The following is a 21,472-nucleotide window of genomic DNA, read 5'->3' as shown; positions in this document are numbered from 1 at the left end:
ATGATTCCTCTTTGCCTCTCCAAAAAGTCTCACACAGGTGCCTTCCACAACTTTCTGGAAGGTCTCCAATTTTAGACTGTTTGAGATCAAGAGGGAAAACAAGTACCATAGAGTTTGCAGTCTCATTCACTGCTTTTCCAGCCATCTTCTCTCTTCTGTGAAAGGAACGGCACTTCAGGGCCCCTGCTGACTGCAGGTGTGATGATGTGCAAGGGGGAGATTGGTGTTACGTGCCCCTGAGAGAGCTCCTGGGAACTAACTAATTTGTCTGACATAAATGGCCTTGGAGCAGCTTTTCTGAAAAATGGACTCCCATAAAACCAGTAAGAGGTCAACCGCACCCTGAATGAGCTTCAGTCCCCAAGTGATCTTAAGGAGCAATCATCTCAAGTAGAGCATATTGCAATTTGGTTCTGCAGTAGGAATGAGGTTCTGAATTCCACCCATCATGATTTGCAGTGAGGATCGGATGAGGCTGTGGTCTCTGAAATGTGCTCTCATACTTTAGGATATTAATTGAGAGAATGCATCATCGAGGCTTCAGACAATTACCTTTATGAGATGTGTGTTGGCACTGATGGTGTCTTAAAAAATACGTAATTGTTTCGCTCGTATTGAGTCCCAGTAGTTACATAAAAATGAGTTTAATTTTCCTGCAGTAAACAGCTTGCACTTTTCCCTGTTGTGCTAACACCACAAAAAAAAAAAAAAAAAAAAAAAAAAACCAAAAAAACCCCAAACAAACAAACAAAAAAACCAGCAGAAAGTAAAGATTTATATGGTATTCTGACCTCTTTTGCAGCTCCTTAATCCTCAGGCCAAGAGGCCCAAATTCTTATGAATACTAAATGAACCCCAGTTTGGTGGAGATCCTCATAAAGCCAAAGGAATTACTAGGAGTCAAACCAGAGAAGGACCATCATCTTGTACAACATCAGTAAATCTGGATGTAAGGTACAAAAAGGCACTAAGATTACTTGCAGTAAGGATAGTTTTATTTATCTCCTTGCTTAGCTGTTTTTTCTCTCCATTAAAAGAAAATAATGCAGATTTATAGTTAAGATTATAATTAGTGGTCTTGTGGTCTGTAATTAAATGGATTTTGTGTCTTTGTGGTTCCTACTGAGTTTGAAGAGATGAACAACTGTTTGCTTATCACCAAGCTACTCTGGAGAAATTTTGCACCAGAAGTGCCTTTAAAATCCTTTTATTATCCTTTATTAGTTTCTTCACAGGGACAGTAATAAATGTTTCCTGCTCAAAAATGTCCAATTAATGTGGCATTCAAGTGATACAGACATGAGCCTTCTCCTGCTAAGACAAAACAAACATTTGTTCAACTGGATGTAAGAGCAGGGCCAACCTACTTTAGACTTGAATGTCAAATCACTATTCCGATAATTTCCCAGAGGAGTATTTTTAAGCCTTATTATTAAAAGGATCATCTTAATGTGAGTACAAGGGCAAAACGAAGCATTCATATTTGTTCAGAAGAACCGAATTTGGATTGTGAGAGTATTTCCTAATATTAGTATGTAACGAAGTAATTTCATAACTTCCAAATATTTTGCAATATTTTCTTTTCAAAAGCCAACAAGATTAATATAAATCTGACTTGTATAGTTATACTGTATTTATAACAGTGACACTAGTTGTACCCTTAATGCACAGCTCAGCTTCATGAAACACACTTTGACCACATCTTCCTGTCTGTAGCAATATTCTTTCTGGAGAAATCAGGTATTTGACAAAGTTTGTGTCAGAATCACTAAGACTATTTTTCCCAAGGACATGCCATATTATGCATTTGTTTTTTTCTGAGAGTTTTGGGGGTTTTTTTTTGCTATATATAATGAGACAAAGTTTAATAAGGAGGCCAGGAGATCATGGTAACCTTTGGAGTAGAGCAGATGATGCTAGTATCTCTGAGCTTCCAGAGATTTGAAAACAGGTGCTGTGGTTAAGACTCACTGGCATGTGGATAGCATCATACCATAGTATGATGACACAGATTGACTTAATGGCACAGAATGATGCATTATGAGTGATCACGAGCAAAAATGTCATTATCAAATGGTTGGAAAGAAAACGCTTTTGCTTTAAAGAAAGATTTTGAGAAGGGTAAGGGCATATGTATCCATACTTCTTTATTAGCTCTTACTTCCTAAGATTCAAAAATTCGCAATAGGGTTCCTGGTCATGTGTGAGATTAGCAAAGTTTGATGGTACTGTTGAAAGCTCGTTGTCCCTGGCAGATACTTGAGAAGGGTCTAGCTCTGATGGGTTACTTTGTCACTGGCACAGTGTGGCTAGCTAGTCTTAGTGTGAGTATGCTTTTATTTCTATTTCAGTCTTTTGTCTCTCTTCCTGTCAAAAATCACTTCAACTGAATATAAACAATGACAGCAGCTCTACCTACCTTCAGTGGAAAGGCAATTTTCAACCCATTAAATATACCTCCAATAAAAATATATACTGTTGGATCAAAACCAAGCAACTTCAGGAGTCTTCATTGCATACTACATGTAACATGCCTTAGGAAAAAAGGGAGGTTTGGGTTCAACAGTATATAAAAAAACATGAAATGGAAGAAAAAGAAACCTGCCTTCAGAGATTATAAACCCTATATCATGGTCAAAAAGTGTTCAAAAATTTCCCAAATGGTCTTTATAAAGATTCTCCGTGAGGATCATGATTTTATACCATTATTTCAGTCATGGGTGGGGGGAAGAGACTTCTCTGGGACCAGAGTCCTGTAACTGCCCTAAGACAGTTCTCAGGCTTAAAAATTCTGGACTTTCAGACTCTACCAATATATATTCTGGCTAGGACTTTTTATTGTAAATAGTATAGGCATAATTTGGCTTGCATCAAAATCAAAGCCTAAATTCAAAGGACCAAACAATATTTACAAAGGACATCTTTCAGGAGACTATGACTTTTAATGTTTATCTTGTATGCTGCACAGACAGATATTGGGACTATTGTGAGAAAAATATTGATTTTATTTTAGAAGTGCAATGGTAGTTAACAGACCCCTATGGATTAGAGAAGGGCTTTTTAATCTGTTAATAATCTTTAGGTAGGGAAGATTTCCATGCCACCTGTCCTATGCTTCTGAAAAGGAGAGCTGGAGCCTATCTCAGCATGATTGGAAGTGGACACTTTTCTTCCTGACTGTGCTCTTCATCTCGGTTCTCACACATCTTCTGATCAGTGGATGGTGGGTTTTGACCCTTCCTCAGGTGCTCACACTGTTGAGAAGGAAACATTTTGTCACAAGAGCTTCCAGGCTCCAGGAACAGGGCTACGTGCCTGGAAGGGCTGCAACCACCAGCAAATACAGCGGCAATGCGTTTTACCTCTCCTGCTCTGTCCCTGCTGCCTGCTCTCCCGTGCCCCCAGCCCTGCCCAGGGCTAGCTCTGCTCCACCAGCCACCGGGCATCTGCCTGGGACATGATGCCCTTGGCTGCTCCACCACCGGCAGGGACTCTGCACTGCCCGCTGTGCTTACAGCTACTCTAGACCTATGGGAGCCATATGCATCTGTCTCAGGCACTGTTGCCATGGCACTACGGAGAACCACAGAGGTTCCAACCTCTTCCCCACAACCTAAATAAATATACTGCAGTCTTAGCCCATAGTGAGCTCCTGGCATCCTCGGCCCCACTGGCCAGGTTGGTTCAGGAGTGACCCAGCCATGCCAGCACTTCTTAACGGGCATCTGTTTCTTCTCTGCTGAAAGTGGAGGGACAAAGGCCAGCTATTAACAACATTTAATCTTTGACATTTACAAAAAGTCAACTTTGTCCATGAGATTATTTTGTAGAACTGAAAAAAACCCATTTATTTTCCTCATGTGAGTCAAGTCATAAGAGTTTTAACATTCATCGCACACAAAGACCAGCTGCCTGAGAGGGTTTGTTCCGATCTTTTTTTTTTATTAATAGAGAGGGATCACCGTACCACTACAATCCTTCATTCTTCTAACTCCATGGATAGATGGTTCTGCAACTGGCATTTCCTGATTGCATTTAGCAGATGCTAGCAAAACAAAACTTCTACCTTCCTCATTATTTAGATTTTTAGTTACAGAAGGAATTGACCCATAGTGGTTTTGCTGACCTAAGGACTTGATTAAATGTGCTATTTGAAAATCCATTTTAATGTGCTTTGTTTTCCAGGAAGTGTACATATCTATACATGTACCTGTACATACACCCTTATACATATGAGAATGATATAATGTCATTGGATATTGTGATGAGACACATCTTCCCAAGACGTATTGACATACATAATGGAGACAGTGTCACACAGCTAGTCACTGTTATACATAAAGCCGGTAAAAGCATCTACTGCAGCTCAAACTAGATGGGGTCTACTCCATAAGCATAGGGTAGAGGGATCCTTGTGGTTTGGATTTTATTCTTTTTTTAATGTTTTTATGACTAGGAAAAAGTTAAATGCATGGTTCAGTTGTTTCCTCTCCCACTCGTAGAAGTTACTCTTTTGGGAACTGGCTTCTGCCTGATTTGCTACTGCTCCTGTCTGCTTCTTATGTATTCCTTGCTGATATAGGACCAAGTTATACTGGCTGTTGAAGGAAGGTGGAAAAGTTATTTTATTCTTATTTAATAAAGAGGAAAGACAGTGACATTTCGGAGATGTCAAATTATAATGATAATCGCTCTATAAATAAAAAGAAAATACACATTCTCCCACTATTGATCATCTTAAAAATAGAGAAGACAGATTTAAATGGCACAGGACTAAAGAAGTTCAGTAGCTGTCTTAATTCTGTTGCCACATTGCAATTTGTTGGGCTTTGATCAATGTGAGCAGAAGGGAGCATGAGTGCTGACTCCATCCAGCAGAATGGACAGGGCTCATACAAAGTCACCAGTGTACAGACTAATCTTTGTGCACCTCAGACACTAGAGGAAGGCCTGATTTGCCCTAGCGTGATTCTGTGTGTTACACAGAGTGAAAGTGAGTACCAATTGGTCTGAAAAGAGTAGTAAATAAACAGTTACTTTATATTTAAGTAACAATCCTAAGTGTAGGAGTTAAAAATGGTTGAAGTTCTGAAAGTATATAAAGAAAGGAAAGAACAGAAAATAAATAGCAAGTGGGAAGGAAGATAACAGTAAATTGAAAAAAAAAAAAGATGGAAGGAATATTTCAAGCTGAAACAATGTGACTACTTTCTTATCCTCTTCTACTATTTGGTTACATCACATGATATAAATAAGGTTAAATGATATATTACAATGACATGTAAATATGCAGCCATAAATAGGGCATAAACTGCTGTAATTTCTGTAGAACTATATCATTGTGCTCTGGCTGTGGATTTAGTTAATTTTTTCCTAAGTTTATCTACCAAGATTAGCCATAAATGTTTTTAAATTAAACTATTTAAAACTTTTAAAAAGCTATTTTAAAATCTATGGTTCCAATATTCTGTATTCTGTACCATTTGTACTCTATAAAATGACATACTGTAGGTTTTTAAGAGATAATAATCTGCAAAATGCAATAGTCAGTGTCCAGGAAGAAACTATTAAAGTATATCACCAGCGAAAAGAAAGAACAGTGGGTTACTGGGAACTAGACTTCAGGGAAATACCTTAATGATAGAAGCAAAGATATTACTGACTGGTATGTAATAAACTCCTTAGTAGATGATGGCTTGGGGAGAAAAGGTCTCAGAATTGTAACAATATGTGATAAAAATAATTTGACAGTTCCTCAAAATAAAAGAACTGCTTTCACTTTTAAAGACTAACTGAAAGGGAAGTACCTCAAGGCAAAAAATGCACAATGACCCTTCCCATGCACCCATTTATAAAAATAATAACTTTATTTCTCAGCCTGGAAAGGTTATGTAAAAAAGCCTATCGGATCAGAAAACTTAGTGGAGAAAAGGAAACAATCACCAGCTAAACCTGGAGAGAGGTTTTACAGCTTAAAACTCAGGGCAGAGGCTTTGTACCTTTACAGAATCCTGAAGGCCGAGGTGGGTTATTAAGTCAGAGCAATCCGGGGGGGGGGGGGGGGGGGAGGAAAGCATACGCGTGTGTGTGTGTGTGTGTGTGTGTGTGTGTCCTTTGCATTTGTGCTATGAAATGTAGTATGTCTTCCTTAGGGAAGATGCATGAGATTTAAATTTGGAAGAAAAAGTTCCAGTTTGATTAAAAAGATACAGAAAGCATGTGTGCGTGTCTGTGTGTGTATGTGTGCATGTGTCCGCACACACACACACAAGTACATGTTTATTTGAAAGCTGTTGCAGCTCTCCAAAGCAAGTGGGTCACCAATAATGAAGTGCAGTACGTTTTTGCTTTTTAGTAAAAGAAAAGAAAAAAATCTTGCTGTCTTTCCATTTTCTTTTTCTTTCCACTCTCACTTACTTAGGTAATAAAAGCTTACTCTGATCAGAAGCATGTTGTATGTTCAGGGGAGTCATCACTGGAAGAACAAAGGCATAACTATAGTTAAGTTCAGGCCTGGCTGAAAATGACATAAAATGACAAGCCAGAGTAAAAAATTGGCTAAGGAAATCAGAGATAGGTTGTACTGGGTAAACACAGTGAGATGGAAACAATCTAGACAAGAACAACTAACCCACAAACCCGTTCCAGGGAATAAGGCAATCTGGGAAGCAGCAGCAAAGCATCTTGCAAAGATACTGCAAAGTATGAGTCAAAGAGCTAAGGAAAAATATTTTTCTAATCCCATCCAGAAACAGATGTTTAATTATCTCAGAAAACAGTCAAAGTTGGCACTGAAATAGTCTCGACAATAGTTATTTAGTAAACGGTATGTATTTTATTATAGTTTTATGACAGTTAATACTGATATGTCTACTAAGTAGTCTTACATTTATTACTCATTACATATTCTGTTTAATTCCAAAGTACAGATTGCCAATATTTCAGGTAATGAAAATGGTATTCTGGTGTTGTACACTGGGTGTGATTTCCTATGTGTAACAGATAGACAAATATTACAGTATATGTAGATACTTCTGCCCAATGCAAAAAATACATGCAGCCATAGAACCATCCATTCACACAAAATGCTACTAATCACAACCGAGTCAGACTAACTAAGCTAAACTAATTTAGCATTTACAGCTATACACGTCAGTAGACTTGAAAGCCAAACTTGTTTGGTTTATTTTATCTAGGGGCACATAAAATCATGGTATTTGGCAGCACGGAATAAGGGACATTAAGTCAGCTTTTATGCTGTTGTTAAGGAACCCATAGAGGATGGGATTCAAGCAGCAGGACATCATACCCAGTAGATGGCATATGCAATATACTAATTTAAAATGTCTGTTAGAAATGAGTGTGGCATTAAAATCTGTCACAATATGGAAAAGGTGAAGAGGCATCCAACTGAAACCAAAAACTAGGATTAGCACTGTCAGTCTGCAAAAAACTCTCCTAGATCTTGTCTTTATTCTGATGATGGATCGGGATACGGTAATCATGTCCCGGATCTCTGTATTTTCTTCTGGTTTCATCTCAAAACAGATAGGTATACCAGGGATGAATTTACTGGAGGAAGAGAGCTGGCTTTTTTCTGTGCCAGAGGTTTCTGGGAGGTCTCTGGAATGAGTATCCCGATGATGCCTTGAAATAGCTGGCATCACACTTGAAGTCTTTTTACTGTATCTTCTGTGGTGCTTTCTGCCAAAGGCGCAGCTCCATCTGGCACGGCTGGAGGGCTGCACCTGCGTGCCGGTACTCTTAGAGGGATGAAGTGTTAGGTTTATCATCTCCTTTTCTTCAAACTTGTTTTCCTTGTTTGACAGTCTGGAACCTATGCTCCTGCAGACGCTGGTGTGACTAGCGGTTAAACACACCAGCGGCAATATATACTGCATGAACAGTAAGGCTATGGTAAAGGCGATCCTGTAGGAATCGGAAGGCCATGACTCGATACACAAGAGCCTGTTCTCCAGTGCCTCTAAATTCAGGGTTTTGCTGAGGTCCACAATTCTGTGGAAAACTGGCAGAGGGGAGCAAATGGCAAAGCCAAGGGCCCAAATGGTCACTATCAAGAAATAGCCTTGTTTTGCTGTTAAATTGCTAGCAAGGGGATATTTTATCATACGGTACCTGACTGCAGCAATAGAAATTAACATTAAAGTTGAAACTAGAACTGATGCGCACTGGAGGAAGGGCATTACGTGGCACATGATAGTGCCAAACATCCATTGGTCAAGCAGGACGGATGTCAGTGTGAAAGGTGAACAAAACAGCACAACTAAGATGTCAGAAAAGGCCAAGTGGCCAATCAGAATGTTTATTATGGTCTTCTGCTTGCGCTTTAGTAGAGCCGTTAGTATAAGCAGATTTCCCATAAAGCCAGCCAGACTTATAAGTGTGTACAGCCCAATAAGAAAGTACTGTATGTCGTCAACACTACTCTTATAATCTTCCCAGGCAGAAAAATTCTTTGTAGTAGCAGAGGTGTTCTTGGTAGGTGTCCTGTTGTTACGGTCTTTGAATCCTAAATCCATTTTACAGTCCTGCTTAGAATGAGAAAGGCATTAATTAGCATCTGAAGGAAGGATGATACTGGTGTTAATCAGAACGTAAACAAACATAAATTTACCTTCTGTCACCTTACTGCAAATAAATTAATAGTCATGTTATTCTACTGAGAGGCAGATGCTGCATAACTTCAGGTCAGCACGAATTAGTTTTGAAGGTTTTATCACGTGGCGTTCAGCACACCTAGGCCTCCTACCTGGCTGCTTACGTGTGACGATGACAATTTAAGGTTCTGCATTATAAAGCTGGCTTTTAACCATGCTTTGCTATAGACCATATTGTCAGCCTTTCCGTGAGGGAGCAGTTAGCTACAAAAGCAATCCATTTAGAGTCGGTGAGATTACTCATATGAATAACAGCTCATTGATATGAGTAAGGAAATTACAACCACCATCTGGGCATGTGCCTAATCATTACATGACAGCAAATTATAATGACAGCACCTGGAAATATATGATATTTTGACATATGCTAACAATTGCAGGAGTATTTCTTACCTTACTAGTAGAAAACTGACACAAAATAGGTGAGAGCTTTCAAAAAGGATCAGTTTATATGGAGATCCACTGTCAGTGATCCAAGATGGAATTCCTAATGTGATGTGTATACAAAACATCTTCTATTAAGTGTTGAACATATTTTAACTCTTGCTCAAGCTGAAAGGAAAACTGCCTACAACACATCCAAAGTAACTGGATGTAATACAGAGAGGACAGTGTTAACTGGAACTAAAACCCACAGAGCCATTTGAAAATTCAAGGAACTGCTAAATATTCAGCACAGAAACATCCAACATTAAAACCTATCTCAGCACAAAGTTATTCTGCCTACAGAATCTTCATCTATTAGTCTTCATTTTAGAAGAAACAGAAAGACAAGAGAATTCAGTTCAAACTCCAGCTTACCTTAAACACCTGCATGTACTTAAGTTTCAAAGATTCCCCAGAGTGCCAATGTCCTGTACAAAATCGCTTAACGTTTAGAAATCTTAGGCAAGACACAACAAAAAGATCTAAACAAACCCAAAACATACATAAATTGAGCAGAAGGCTAAACCTGCCAACTAAAAAAGGCAGGGCTCTTCAAGAGTGTAGCTATCCTCAGTGAGCTGTATCATGCTGACTTCTTCAAAGTGCAATGATATTATTTGATTTCCTCTACACGCGCAGATGGGCTCCTTCCTTCACATCGCAACATGTGCGTTCCTACTGTCGGGTGCCAAAGGGAAGCTCAAACCATAAAACACCCTCGGAATATTCACTGACAGTGTGTTGTGATAGGAAGGTCCCTCAGGTAAATTAGAAATACTTATTTAAAAAAAAAAAAAAGTAAGATATTGCAAGTTTTTGTGTCTTGCAAAGAATGCGTTGGGAAGAGGCGAAAAGAACTAAGCCTTGCCAACTTCTCACAATGTTGAGTTAAAGTGCTTTTTAATAGCTAAAATTCAACTAAGAATTGGATATGTGAATTTAGATAATCTAAATACTGTAATTGCATGCATACGAGCAGGGCGGCATTAATGCAAATGGTCTTGTGTTTATTTTTTCCCAGTCTCTAGTGAAATGGTGGAAAACCATATAATAGACAAACAACACTATCTGAGACTACCCTTGCCTCTAGACCAGCTTTAAAGAAGACTGGAGATTCTGTATGTGATCCAACCTGTCTATTTTTCTATCGATGTTATCACAAGTTTTCATTTTGCTGGGCTTCTATTTATACAACTATTAGCTAAAGAAGTAAATAGGTTTTTACTTAATTTTTCAGAGTTAATTTCTCTGAGCTGCTAGTAATCATCTGAAAACTATGATCTCTAGACCACAGTGACTTTCAAAATCAGCTGAAATTTCTTTTCTCTAAATGTGACTCAACACAATTTTTGCCTGAGAAAACCACAGCAGTGCTCTGCCCTGGATAAAATACATTCCCCTACCTCTGGCTTATGGAGTTATGTCCCTGTTATGTCATCCCTGTATCATTTTTTTCCCTTTGCTCAGCATGGAGAGGTGATGCGTTTTGCTATGACTGATGCTTTTGCAGATTTCAGTGTGTGCATGCATCTGTAATCTGCAGACTCTCTTTTGATTCATGAAAGCCATTTCAACTGTACATTGCATTTCAATATGAAATATTATCTGCCTAATATTTTCAGGGTGAACATTCCATTATCTTTGCACTATCGCATTCATCTTAGCTGAGAAGTGCGTAAGAAAAACCCTTGCATATAACTGAGGAGTTAATAATGAAAAAGCCATTAGTATAATTCTGGAATATTTTCTTTTTGCTTGGACACCTTCCTTTTCCAGTTTATATCTTGCACAGTGTATTGGGTCTGGCTGAGATGGAGTTAATTCTCCCCACAGCAGCCCTCCCAGTGCTGTGCTGTGTACTGGTAGCGAGCAAGGTGTTGGTAACACACCAGGGTTTTGGCTACTACTGAGCAGTGCTGGCACACATCAAGGCTGCCTCTCTCCAACATTCCCACCTCTCAGCAGTAAGCTGGGAGTGGGCAAGATCTTGGGAGGGGACACAGCTGGGACAGCTGACCCAAACTGACCAAAGGGATGTTCCATGCCATATGACGTCTGCTCAGCAATAAAAGCTGAGAGAAAGGAGGATGAAGGCGGGGGCAGGGGAGGGGGGGGAGCATTCATTATTTGCGACATTTGTCTTCAGGAGCAACTGCTACGTGTACTGAAGCCCTGCTTCCCAGCACGTAGCCAGACATCGCCTGCTGATGGGAAGTAGAAAATAAATCTTTTCCTTTGCTTCCACACGCAACCTTTGTTTTGCTTTATTAAACTGCCTTTATCTTGACTCACAAGGTTTTCTCCGTCTTATTTTCTCCCCCTCCTGAGTCCAGCTGAGGAGGGGAGTGATAGAGCGGCTTGGTGGGCACCTGGCGTCCAGGTCACTCTGGTCACCAAGGTCGACCGACCACACGCAGATTAAGAAAGCATATGACCTGAGCATCCCATTGCCTTATAGCAGGTTTGAAACTAGTCAGGAGTTATTTGAGAAAGGGAAATGAAACTTTACTCAAGAGCTAGATCTATCCATATCTTGGTTAGTAACCAATCAGTCATTGGCTGAGAATAGGAAGACTAATAAGAAAGAGGTAAGGAAATCCAGTAACATCTTGAGAATCAAAAAACCTCAAAAACTCTTACAATGCTCTCAAAGTGCTGATGACTCTGAAGGAAGGAGCTTTTTATTTGTTATGTGTGCCCGCATATGTAAGTCTTTGCCAAGCAGGATCATTCTGTATACTCTTCTATTTTAACTGATACTGGGTTGAAGGACTAACCTGTAAGGGAGAAACAAACAGCAGATGGTGTTTCTCTCTCGGAAACCTGGAGATTAGGATTGCTTTTAGAGTACCTAGAGGTATTTTCAGTAATAGTTAAATTCCCACACACAGTCCTATCTGTCCGAAGGTCATACCGAGTAGTGACAATGCCTACCAATGCTTAAGTGACAGTAGCAGCTATGCATGTGTAAAAGTTTTGTTGATCCATGTACCAGAACTGCAACTTCCTCCCTAGACTTTTTGGTGATATTGGCTGTCATTGAAAAGGATGATCATAGGCCATAGGTTCATCAGTGTGTGGAGAGAAAGCAGGCATTCCTACTGGTAAAAAAGGCTCTTTACCTAGTTAGTCCATTCCATTCCAATTACGTTCTAGAGTCTGAAGAGAAATCTGTGTGTTTTCATTCAATTTTGTTTAGTTTCAATCAATGGATTCTATGAAGAGAATTGAAAAAAAAGAAAATCTGGTGCTGTCGCTGTTATTTCTTTCTGGTGCCACTTTCAGCTTTGGGTGACTAAAAGTGAAAAAGAGGCTCTCAAGTCAGATGAACCATAATTACTTTATCTTCTAGAAATTTATATTCCATAGAGGTAATGCTAAGACTAGGGCCAAGGAACAAAATTTTATGTGTTGTTATACTGGAACATATTTATTAAATGAATGTTTACTGAGTTTTTCTTAAAAATTTAATTGCCAGGTTCTGTGAACTTCTACACCTTCACATAAAGCTCTTGCAATACGACTTTAGCAGAGTTGTTCATTGTGGTTTTAATAGAATTCTTTAAACATAAAAAGTGAATATGCTGGTTTTGCTGAAGTAGACATATTTTGTTGAGACACATCAATATGGAAGAAGGTTAGTGGGAGTGCCTCCGAAGTCCAGCATGGGCTCTCCAGCTCCATCCCCCCTGTGCTCTGGCTGCTTCCTGCCTTGGGTGAGAGCTGAGCAGGTGGCATCTCCCCTATCACGTGTCCTGATTTCCAAGAGGAAGGAGCTCTGGGAGAAGCCACAGCATGCTCTGGCCCGGCCCTGGCTGGACACTCGGGCACTGCAGGAGCCTGCAGTCCATTGCGGCCACGTTTGCACCATCTCCCTATCGTCACAGTTTCAGAGTGACAGAAAGACAGGGAGAGAGGGAATAAAACTATAGTCTTCTGGTTTCAACAGAGAACTGCTGTGCTGACAAAAGTTCCCTTTGCAAAATGCCCAAAGAGAATTTTATTTTCATTATGGATGTGTGAAATTAAAGCAGACTTTTCCCCCAAAATTTCAAAAATCGCTAAGTGGATCTCTTGCTCTCTGAGCTTCCTCTCCTGCTCAAAAGGAACCAGTTGCCCTCTCAGCTTCAGTGCCGCTGGCAGTAAAGACACCAACAAAAGTGTTCCTCCTATACCATTGATCTTCAGTTCCCAAACTCATATTAGCATACCACTGATTTCACAGGGCTGTGTGAACTTAATGGCATTTATCTTCCTGCTTTGTTTTAACAGCTGCTTTTATTTTGGGGGATTTGCTCACTCTCCCTCTGTCAGTTGGTCAATCCCAGTGTGACACGTGGCTGTAGCTTTGAGGGAAATGAAGATTCCTGAAAATCCCACTGTGGGAAATAGAATTAAATAATATAGCCTCTTCTGAAAACCCTCTCCTCATATTTGAAGTGTATTTCTAAAGTGAATGCACCACAGAGGGTCCTCTTGCATCTGTTTTCAAGATCGAATTTAATCAATCTGAAGATATCTGATGGAGATTTTCTACCTATCAGCTCCAAAAGTTGGATCACTCTCATCTTCTACATCAATCAGTCAAGCAAATGAGGTCCCCTTTCTGTATTCCTGGTCTGCGTACACTCCCCGAGACTGTGCTCGGCTACACCTGCATGAGCTCACACCCTGTGGGCTCTAAGTGGGTTTGCTTCGGTCTCCTTTCGTTTCAATGGGATGCTTGAGACAGAAGGCCAGGCTGCACACGGCAGGAAGGACCGCAGTTTTGTAGCGGGATCCAGAGTGGATCTGACTGTTTACTGTAAGAATCAAATTAATGCAGTTAATGTTAAATATGAGGAGTGTCTGTGGTTAACTTTTACAGTAAAATGTATTTTATGACAGTTCATGTACCAGGATCTTGAAAGATTTCAAGTAACACCTCCTTAAATCACGTTCATCTGTGATACACCTCGGTCTGATGTGACTCTTATTTTCACCAAACTCATGCTTCAGAGGAGTTTTCAGCTGCAGTTGCCCTAAGGCCTGAAAGTGACAGGGAGAACTTTAACCATTATTCAGGTTTAGCTTAGTTAGAGCTACCACGTAACCAAAAATGTGCTAGTTCAAAATGTCTAAAATCTTAAAATTCACCTCACTATTCCACTTAAAGCTATGGTGTAAAATACAAAATCCATAAATTATAATTTAGGAGAGTGAACAGGCTAGATATTTCTCTTCCTCTACGTATTTAAAGGGAAATTTTCAAGAACACAAAAGCTAGGCAGGCAACCATCCTCCTCTGAAGGCAATTGTTCTTTCAGCAAATCTTCCTTCTATTAGATGAGATGCTTATAATAAGGTTTATTCACAGGTAAGACCTCATATCCTGCAATTTTAATACCTACTAAGTTAACTCTGGCTGGCTGGTGCCTGTATAGTCCAGTCAGTTCAGTCCATGTAACAGGACAATTGATCTTTACAGCTGTCAACAATTTACAGTCTTAGGAGACCTTTTTCTACCTTAAAAAGACAGACAAACACATACAGGGAGGAAGCAAGATGTGAAAACTCCCTAAGAAATACAACCTTTTCTGCCCCCATAATACTGGAGTGTGTCAGGACTGCATAGAGAATAAAGTCAGAGAAAGTCTTTAAGCTTCTGCACAGTTGTACATAGTTAATATGACAGGCTGTGACTACCTGGCCACCTAAGCTTAAGGAAAACACTGAGCTACTTTGTTACTGCTTGAGAAATGATGCCCTCATATCGTTAAAGACTGAGAGAATGTCGGAGCAAAAATTTGAAACCACTAAAGAGTCACATTGACAACACAAGCTAAAGGTGAAACGCCACTGCTTCAAATGTTCTTCTTCATTACATGCAACAGCAAAAACTAGTCTCACAACCTGGGAGAATTCAAAAGATTGAGATTACTTCAGAAGTCCAGAAAAAATGGATTTTCATGGATGTTAATGGTATGGGTCTTTATCTGCCAAACTAAAAGAACTGCAACATTATCCTGGAAAACAAGAATACGGCTTCCCAAAATAAGCAAAAGCCAACTAATGAGATTATTTCTCCAGCTCCAAGGAAATGTTATGCAACGTAATGGAGCATTTGTTGGTCAGAACAGAAAACTTGAAATGCATGACTACACGTTACACCAGGGAGCACAGCAGCTCCCGGCTCGCAAAGGCAAAAAAAAAAAAAAAACCAAACCCAAAACCCCAACCCAAACCAAACCGAAACGGGAAAGACTCTTACTTTCGCCAGGGGATCACTTCGCACGGTGTGCCGCGCACCGCCCGGCGTCCGGAGCCACGCACCGTCCTCAGCCGGCAGCCCCGGGCTCCCTGCAGCCGCCGCGCCTCGGGCCGGGGCCGCGGGAACCCAAACTCCCCGCCGCCGCTGAGGCGAAACCCGACGATTTCCGCGCATTTGCCGGCAGCGCGCTGCCCCGCGCCAACTTGCGCAGCCGCCCCGCGTGGGGGAGCTGGGTCCCGCCGCGAGGCTCCCTGCGCGGCGGCTCCGCGCCCCGCGGAGCGTTACCTGCGCGCCTCTCCCGGCGCCCGCGGGCGCCTCGAGGTTTCGCGGCGGCGGCGGCGGCGGTAGGCGGAAAGGGCCGCGGAGCGTAGCGCGGGTGCGTAGCGCGGGGCGAGGCAGGCAGCCCCGGGCGGCATTCATAGCTCCGGCCCCGGTGGGGAGAGCGCGGCTCCCCGGCAGCAGGGGGAAGCGCGCATCGCCCGGGCTGCCTGGCGGCGCATCTTACGCGGTGCTGCGGAGTCGCCGGGGCTCGCCTGCGGCCGCGGGCCGTGCCCCGGGGCGGGATGCCCCCGGTGCCGGGCGCCGTGCTCGCTGCTCGCCCGGCCGCTGGCGGGGTCGGGGCTGGAGCCGCCGCGCGGGCGCATTTCGGGAGGCTGCTCCGTGCGGTATCTGGAGCCTGTTCTTGTAGCGTTGCACGGTATGACAATTAGAGTTTCCATGGAAATGCGGTGAGACTGTAAACAAACCCCGCGCTCGCCAGTATTTAAGGGATGCTCTCAATTTCTCACCCGGAATTCAGGACACAGCATTTTGCAAAGGTGACATGCTCTGCGTGTCGCTGGGCATCGGGAAGCGTGAGCGTAGCCAGGCGATCGCAGAGCGCTGACCCGAGCGCTCTCAAGTTCCCCTCACTGTGTCTGGAGCGGAGCTCCACGCTGCTCACACACCCTTTAATTTTTGCCATTATTTTAGAACAGGTGGGAGGTGATGGATTTCCCCCAAACAGTTTTCCTTTCTGAGTTGAGTAACGCAGTTCTTACAGAGGCAAATATCTGAAGGGTGGTTTTAATTTTATCTGGGCCATCAGTGAGAAGCCAGGGCATTTTAAGTGAGCAATATTTTAAAGCATAAAACTTGTTGGGTATGTCGTAGCACAAAGCATGAAAAGACAAATTCTGCCGTTCTCACCAGCTGCTGTCTTCTAGCACAAGAAGAGTCATTGATCATAGTCAAATTACAGGGCTACTGGAGAACTGAGTGACATGCAGGTCTCTGGGAGCACAAGTGGCAGAATCTGACACAAAAATGTAATGACTTTTCCATTTGCCAAGGCACTCCTTCGACAGTTGATATTAACACAGCACTGCAGAAAAGCTGTCAGTGTAATTAGCCTGTGAAAGACTGTACCACACAAAGGCAAAACAGCTGGATCAACCATATTGTAAAATAACTGTGAAAGTCCAGTTAGGTTCCTTATTTAATTTAGGTTAAAAATACTCATTTTAGGGTAAATGATCAAGGAGCAATTAACCTTAATCTTCAGCGGATGAGCTCAGGATGGTGAGGAAGATTGCGTCCCATCTTCTTTTGCCTGCTTCTGCATTATTCACCACCCACTGCTGGTGAATCACTGCATGTGCAAGCGGAGCACAGGGAGCTGCCAGGTGGAAGTGACGTGCCAATCCATCTCATCCTTTCAAGACAGCTCTCCTATTAGTCACAAAGGAGAACAAAATTAATCCTTTTGAGGGCCGAGCAGCAGTTCTTAACATTTTCAAGCATCTTCCCACCTAACACTGATGGCTTTGAAGCTTTTCATGTAAATATTTGACCTGAAGGTTGAAACCCACTCTGGTTCTAACCTGCGATGGGGGGGGATTAAGACCACCTCCCAGGGCACTGATTTACTTGGATGTCCCTTGTTCCAGGGGAGCCTCTCACATGGCTGGCCACACTGCATGAGGTGGATGTACCTTCCTGGAAAGAGGGAAGTTTGAGAGACACACTGTCTTTCTATGAAAACTCCTGGCTACAGCAGACTGACATTGTCTTAAAAAAAATAAAATGTAAATTTGCTGGCACAGGCCACAAATGGGAAATTATGTCCTCTTGTATTGCACAGCTACGATTTACGTGGGATGCCATTTTACCTTCATAAACGTACAAACAGCCTACCTCCATGTTGACCATTTCTACGGCAGGCAGTCACCTACCACAGTTTCCCAAACAGCCTCCAGAAATTACGTGATTCTTTGCAAGAGCAGTCAGTAAGAAAGACAAGTGTTTCTTCCTCAAAGCAATTTTCTCTAAGAACAAAACATCATACTTGCTTTGTTAGTTGTCTTATTTCAGGAGAGTTCATCAACCAGTAATGTACTGGCAGGTGTGGGTTTGTTTGGATTTTTTTCCCCCCTGGACCTGTAAATAACACCAGATTTCTCTCAGCTGTATTAGGACAATTCATCCCTGATACTTGTGCACATCAGAAGCAATTACTATTCCCACCATTATCATTTTTTTCCTCTTCACTGTTTCTGTGCCTCTGTCTTGCCAGTAATACTACTGAATAATAAAATAGGTGATCTAGAGATAGGAAAGGTACTCACATTAGGACTGACAACAGATAATAGGACAAGTTCCCTAGAAACCAGCCTCCGTAGGGTTGTTGAAACCATGGAGAAGTCCTTCAGGAAGTAAGAGATGGTGATGATGAAAGATATCTGTTCTGGAGGAGCTAGGGAAGAAGAATGGTGCATTGGAGAGAGAAGGCTGGGATTCCTGAGTCAGAAGGGCACGACAGAAAATACAGGAGAGAACTCTGTAGTTAGAAGAATACCAATTAATTTTGTCGTGTTTCTTAAGACATCCCCAAATATATCTTTCTTTTGGGAGTATCATCCCAATACCTTTGAAAATTTAGTCTCTAAAGGCTGACTGTGAAAGACATCAAGACTCAAAGCTCCAACTGAAGTTGGGGAGAACTAATGAATGCCATGAAAAATCAGGGTCTAAGCTACCTAACATCCAAATTCCACAGCATGTTGTCAGTTGCCCTGAGTCAAAGCTTGCCAGGAATCAAAGTCTGCTGTTATTGTAAAGTCTGCTACTAATGGAGCACCTATCCATGGGAAAACAGTCTAAACTGGTAGGATGTAGCTACTACAGAGTTTCAGGCATTTTGTGAGATACATATAAAGCGTTTCTGTTGGTCAAAATTTTTCACGCACATCAACCCAACTGTTCATCCCTCACAAAAATACTATTAAAATACTATTAAAAATACCATTAATGTCTAGGTTTTGTAGATGTATATTTAACTCATCCCTTCCACAGATTCTTACCTCACATAAAGCAGCTGAGCACAAAGACAGCAAGCCTTGGACTGCTAAAAAGGTTGCAATGGTTGAGATGTCTTTGCGATGAGAGGTGGGACATCTGATGGTTAGCTAATAGAATACGTCCAAGGGTGAGCACGTAATTGATCATTTTTGTTGCGTAATGTGTGTCGTCACGTTTGTCGGTCGGTGTTATACACATTGACTATTAACGCCCCTTCTGGATGATCATGCTGAAGCCTATTTCTGCTTCATCTGAAGCCAGGTGAGAGCTTGCATGTGAGCGTACGTGTGTTTGAACCCTGAATGGACAGAGTGGGGTGGCTGTAGCAGAAAACATGACTTCGTATTTTAGCTGGGTGGACATAGTTCAGGTTATATCTCAAGCAGTCTTTAAGTAACGTTGCATATGATCAGGATAGCTTTACACTAGGTAGCTTGGCTATATTGTTGAAAGTGGAACTGCAGCAGCAAGACTCTCAGCAACGATTAACCACATAATTATTCACACAGCTTCTTTGGGTTTGTGACATTAGCAGTCAAATGAAGTGTTGTTATGTTTGGTGTCAGTTGCAGACGTGGTAGAATAAACATGCTCTTAGCCAAACAGAGAATTTGCTGCTATTCTCATTGTACTCAACAGGAAAACACCTATTTTGTCTACTGATGTCAGACTTTTGCCCCAAGGAGCATGAGTTCCCTTATCTGTGAATACTGTAATGTGAAATTCAAGTATTTCAATGGTACTGATGTTCATTACTACAAAATGAAAACAATAAAAATAAAGTTAAAAAAAACCTTCAGAGAGTGTTTCCATTCATTTCCATAGCGCTGACTTCAGTTTGTTTTATACACAGTAGAAACCACAAATGACTCTCGTGGTGTTCTTTCACTCAGTGGATTTTAAGTTTCACAGAGGGATTGCATTGCCTGAACACATGACAACACATTGTAATGAAAGTGACAGCCTCATTTTATAACATCTTTTCTTTTCCATTTTTGAGAGTTACAGTGAGAGAGAATTTTAATGGGTTGATCTTTTGGCATATTTTTTTCCATGTGGTTCTTAAAAACATCTTGTTCCCTTCTCAATGCTTTTGCTTCAAAGAAATTCTGTATTCTTTTACTCAGGCTGTTCTATTTCCTTAGCTGAGATACTCGTGTTCTACTTATTGTACTTACTCTCTTTTTGCAATGTCATGCCTTCACACAAATAAACATACGCACACAAACAAACAGAGCCTTCCAGTCCAGGGTGCCTTTGATGCACTGAAAAAATTTACTCCCTGGAGGAGGATAATCTTTAACACAATGTGTCCTTTCCACGGGGTGCAGTCCTTCAGGACCAGGCTGCTCTCCAGCGTGGGTCTCCCATGGGGTCACAAGTCCTGCCAGCAAACCTGCTCCTGTGTGGGCTCCTTTCCACAGACCGCAGCACGGATATCTGTTCCGCCATGGTCCTCCATGGGCTGCAGGGGAATAGCTTGTGTCGTCATGGTTCTCACCACAGGCAGCAGGGGAATCTCCGCTCTGGCTGCTGGAGCACCTCCTACCCCTCCTTCTGCACTGACCTGGGTGTCTGCAGAGCTGGTTCTCTCACATTTTTGACACTCCTCTCTCTCACAACTGGTATGCAGCATTTTTTACCTTTTCTTAAATATGCTATTGCAGGGGCACCACCAGCATCACTGATGGGCTCAGCTTTGTCCAGCAGTGGGTCCATTTTGGAGTTGGCTGAAAATGGCTCTGTTCAACATGGGGGCAGCTCCTGGTGTCTTCTAACAGAAGCCACCTCTGCAGTGCCCCCGCTACCAAAATCTTGTCATGTAAACCCAAGCCTCTTATTCTGAACTGGTCCTAAAAATGTATCTCTGCTTTGGATACCTGTTGGCAGACTACTACGTATATCTATCACACAATGCTTATTTTAGTTTTTAAAATAGCCATCTTGCCCATATGGATAAGAGCATTACAGGGAAGTAGTGGGATCATCCTGGCAAAGAAAAAGACTTTTTTGCTGCCTAGCAATACATCTATTGCCCTTAAAAATATCTGTATTGGACTTTTTTTTTTTTTTTTTTTTTTTTTTTTAATATGAATGGATCACTCCACATCCATAGCAATGAGGACCTTCAGTTCTACATGTCCTGGAGTGTCACTGCTTCAGACAGAAATATGCTCTTTATGGGATCTTCAGCTTAGATCTCTGCCTGAGTGTATCCACCTTTGCTCTGCTCAGATGGAGTCTGGTGCATGTTAATGACCCACATATGTCTGAAGTTCTTCAGAGGCATTATATACAGCCTGCACTTACCTTCTGGCTGCTGCCGTTAAAATGTCAGCAGTGCCCCAGCTACTGGTTTATAGCAACCTTGAGGTATGCCTGCTCTTTGCTTTCTCACATTGAGGACTGCAGTTAAAATGCAGTTGAGCTGAGCTCCTGGAAATCCAGTGTAAACATCAACCTCAGTGCTGGGTTCTAAAACCTTCTCATGAGGCTCATTCTGGAAAAAATGTTACAATCATTTATTATTTACAACTAATTTTTTAACTGTAATTAACATGGTTCCTCACTTGAGAGTTATCCACGACATAACAGTGTCGCCATATAATAGGAGTATGCCTGAAGGTAAAAATGTACGAACATGTAACTCCTTACACTTGAAAAATTAATCTAGAGCCTTGGAAGAGTTAGAGCACTTCTGTTTTCCCAGAAATCCAAACTTCTAATACAGCCTGCAGGGTTTGTCAGGGCATTTTCAAAGTGCTGCTTAAGTTTATCT

General features: G+C 41.6%; 1 protein-coding gene across 4 annotated transcripts; it reads right to left on the bottom strand.

Annotated features, from left to right (window-relative positions):
• Window positions 1–6,815: 6,815 nt before the first annotated feature.
• On the bottom strand, window positions 6,816–16,394 carry NPY5R (neuropeptide Y receptor Y5). 4 transcript variants are annotated; one of them, XM_075750724.1, is made up of 2 exons: window positions 15,640–16,394; window positions 6,816–8,549 (listed from the first exon to the last, which is right to left on the bottom strand). In XM_075750724.1, exons 1-2 carry the CDS (start codon window positions 15,772–15,774, stop codon window positions 7,209–7,211), a joined length of 1,476 nt encoding a protein of 491 aa, XP_075606839.1. In that variant the 5' UTR covers window positions 15,775–16,394; the 3' UTR covers window positions 6,816–7,208. The 4 variants fall into 4 exon arrangements, with proteins under 4 accessions (XP_075606839.1, XP_075606838.1, XP_075606842.1 ...); XM_075750723.1 differs by having other exon boundaries at window positions 6,816–8,552; window positions 15,640–16,333; XM_075750727.1 differs by having other exon boundaries at window positions 6,816–8,552; window positions 15,860–16,333.
• Window positions 16,395–21,472: the final 5,078 nt, after the last annotated feature.

The sequence above is a fragment of the Balearica regulorum genome, chromosome 4, assembly GCF_011004875.1.
Source record: "Balearica regulorum gibbericeps isolate bBalReg1 chromosome 4, bBalReg1.pri, whole genome shotgun sequence".
In the NCBI taxonomy this organism is placed as follows: domain Eukaryota; kingdom Metazoa; phylum Chordata; class Aves; order Gruiformes; family Gruidae; genus Balearica; species Balearica regulorum.
The sequence above is the reverse complement of the archived record's forward strand: the minus strand, read 5'-3'. Positions and strand labels throughout refer to the sequence as shown.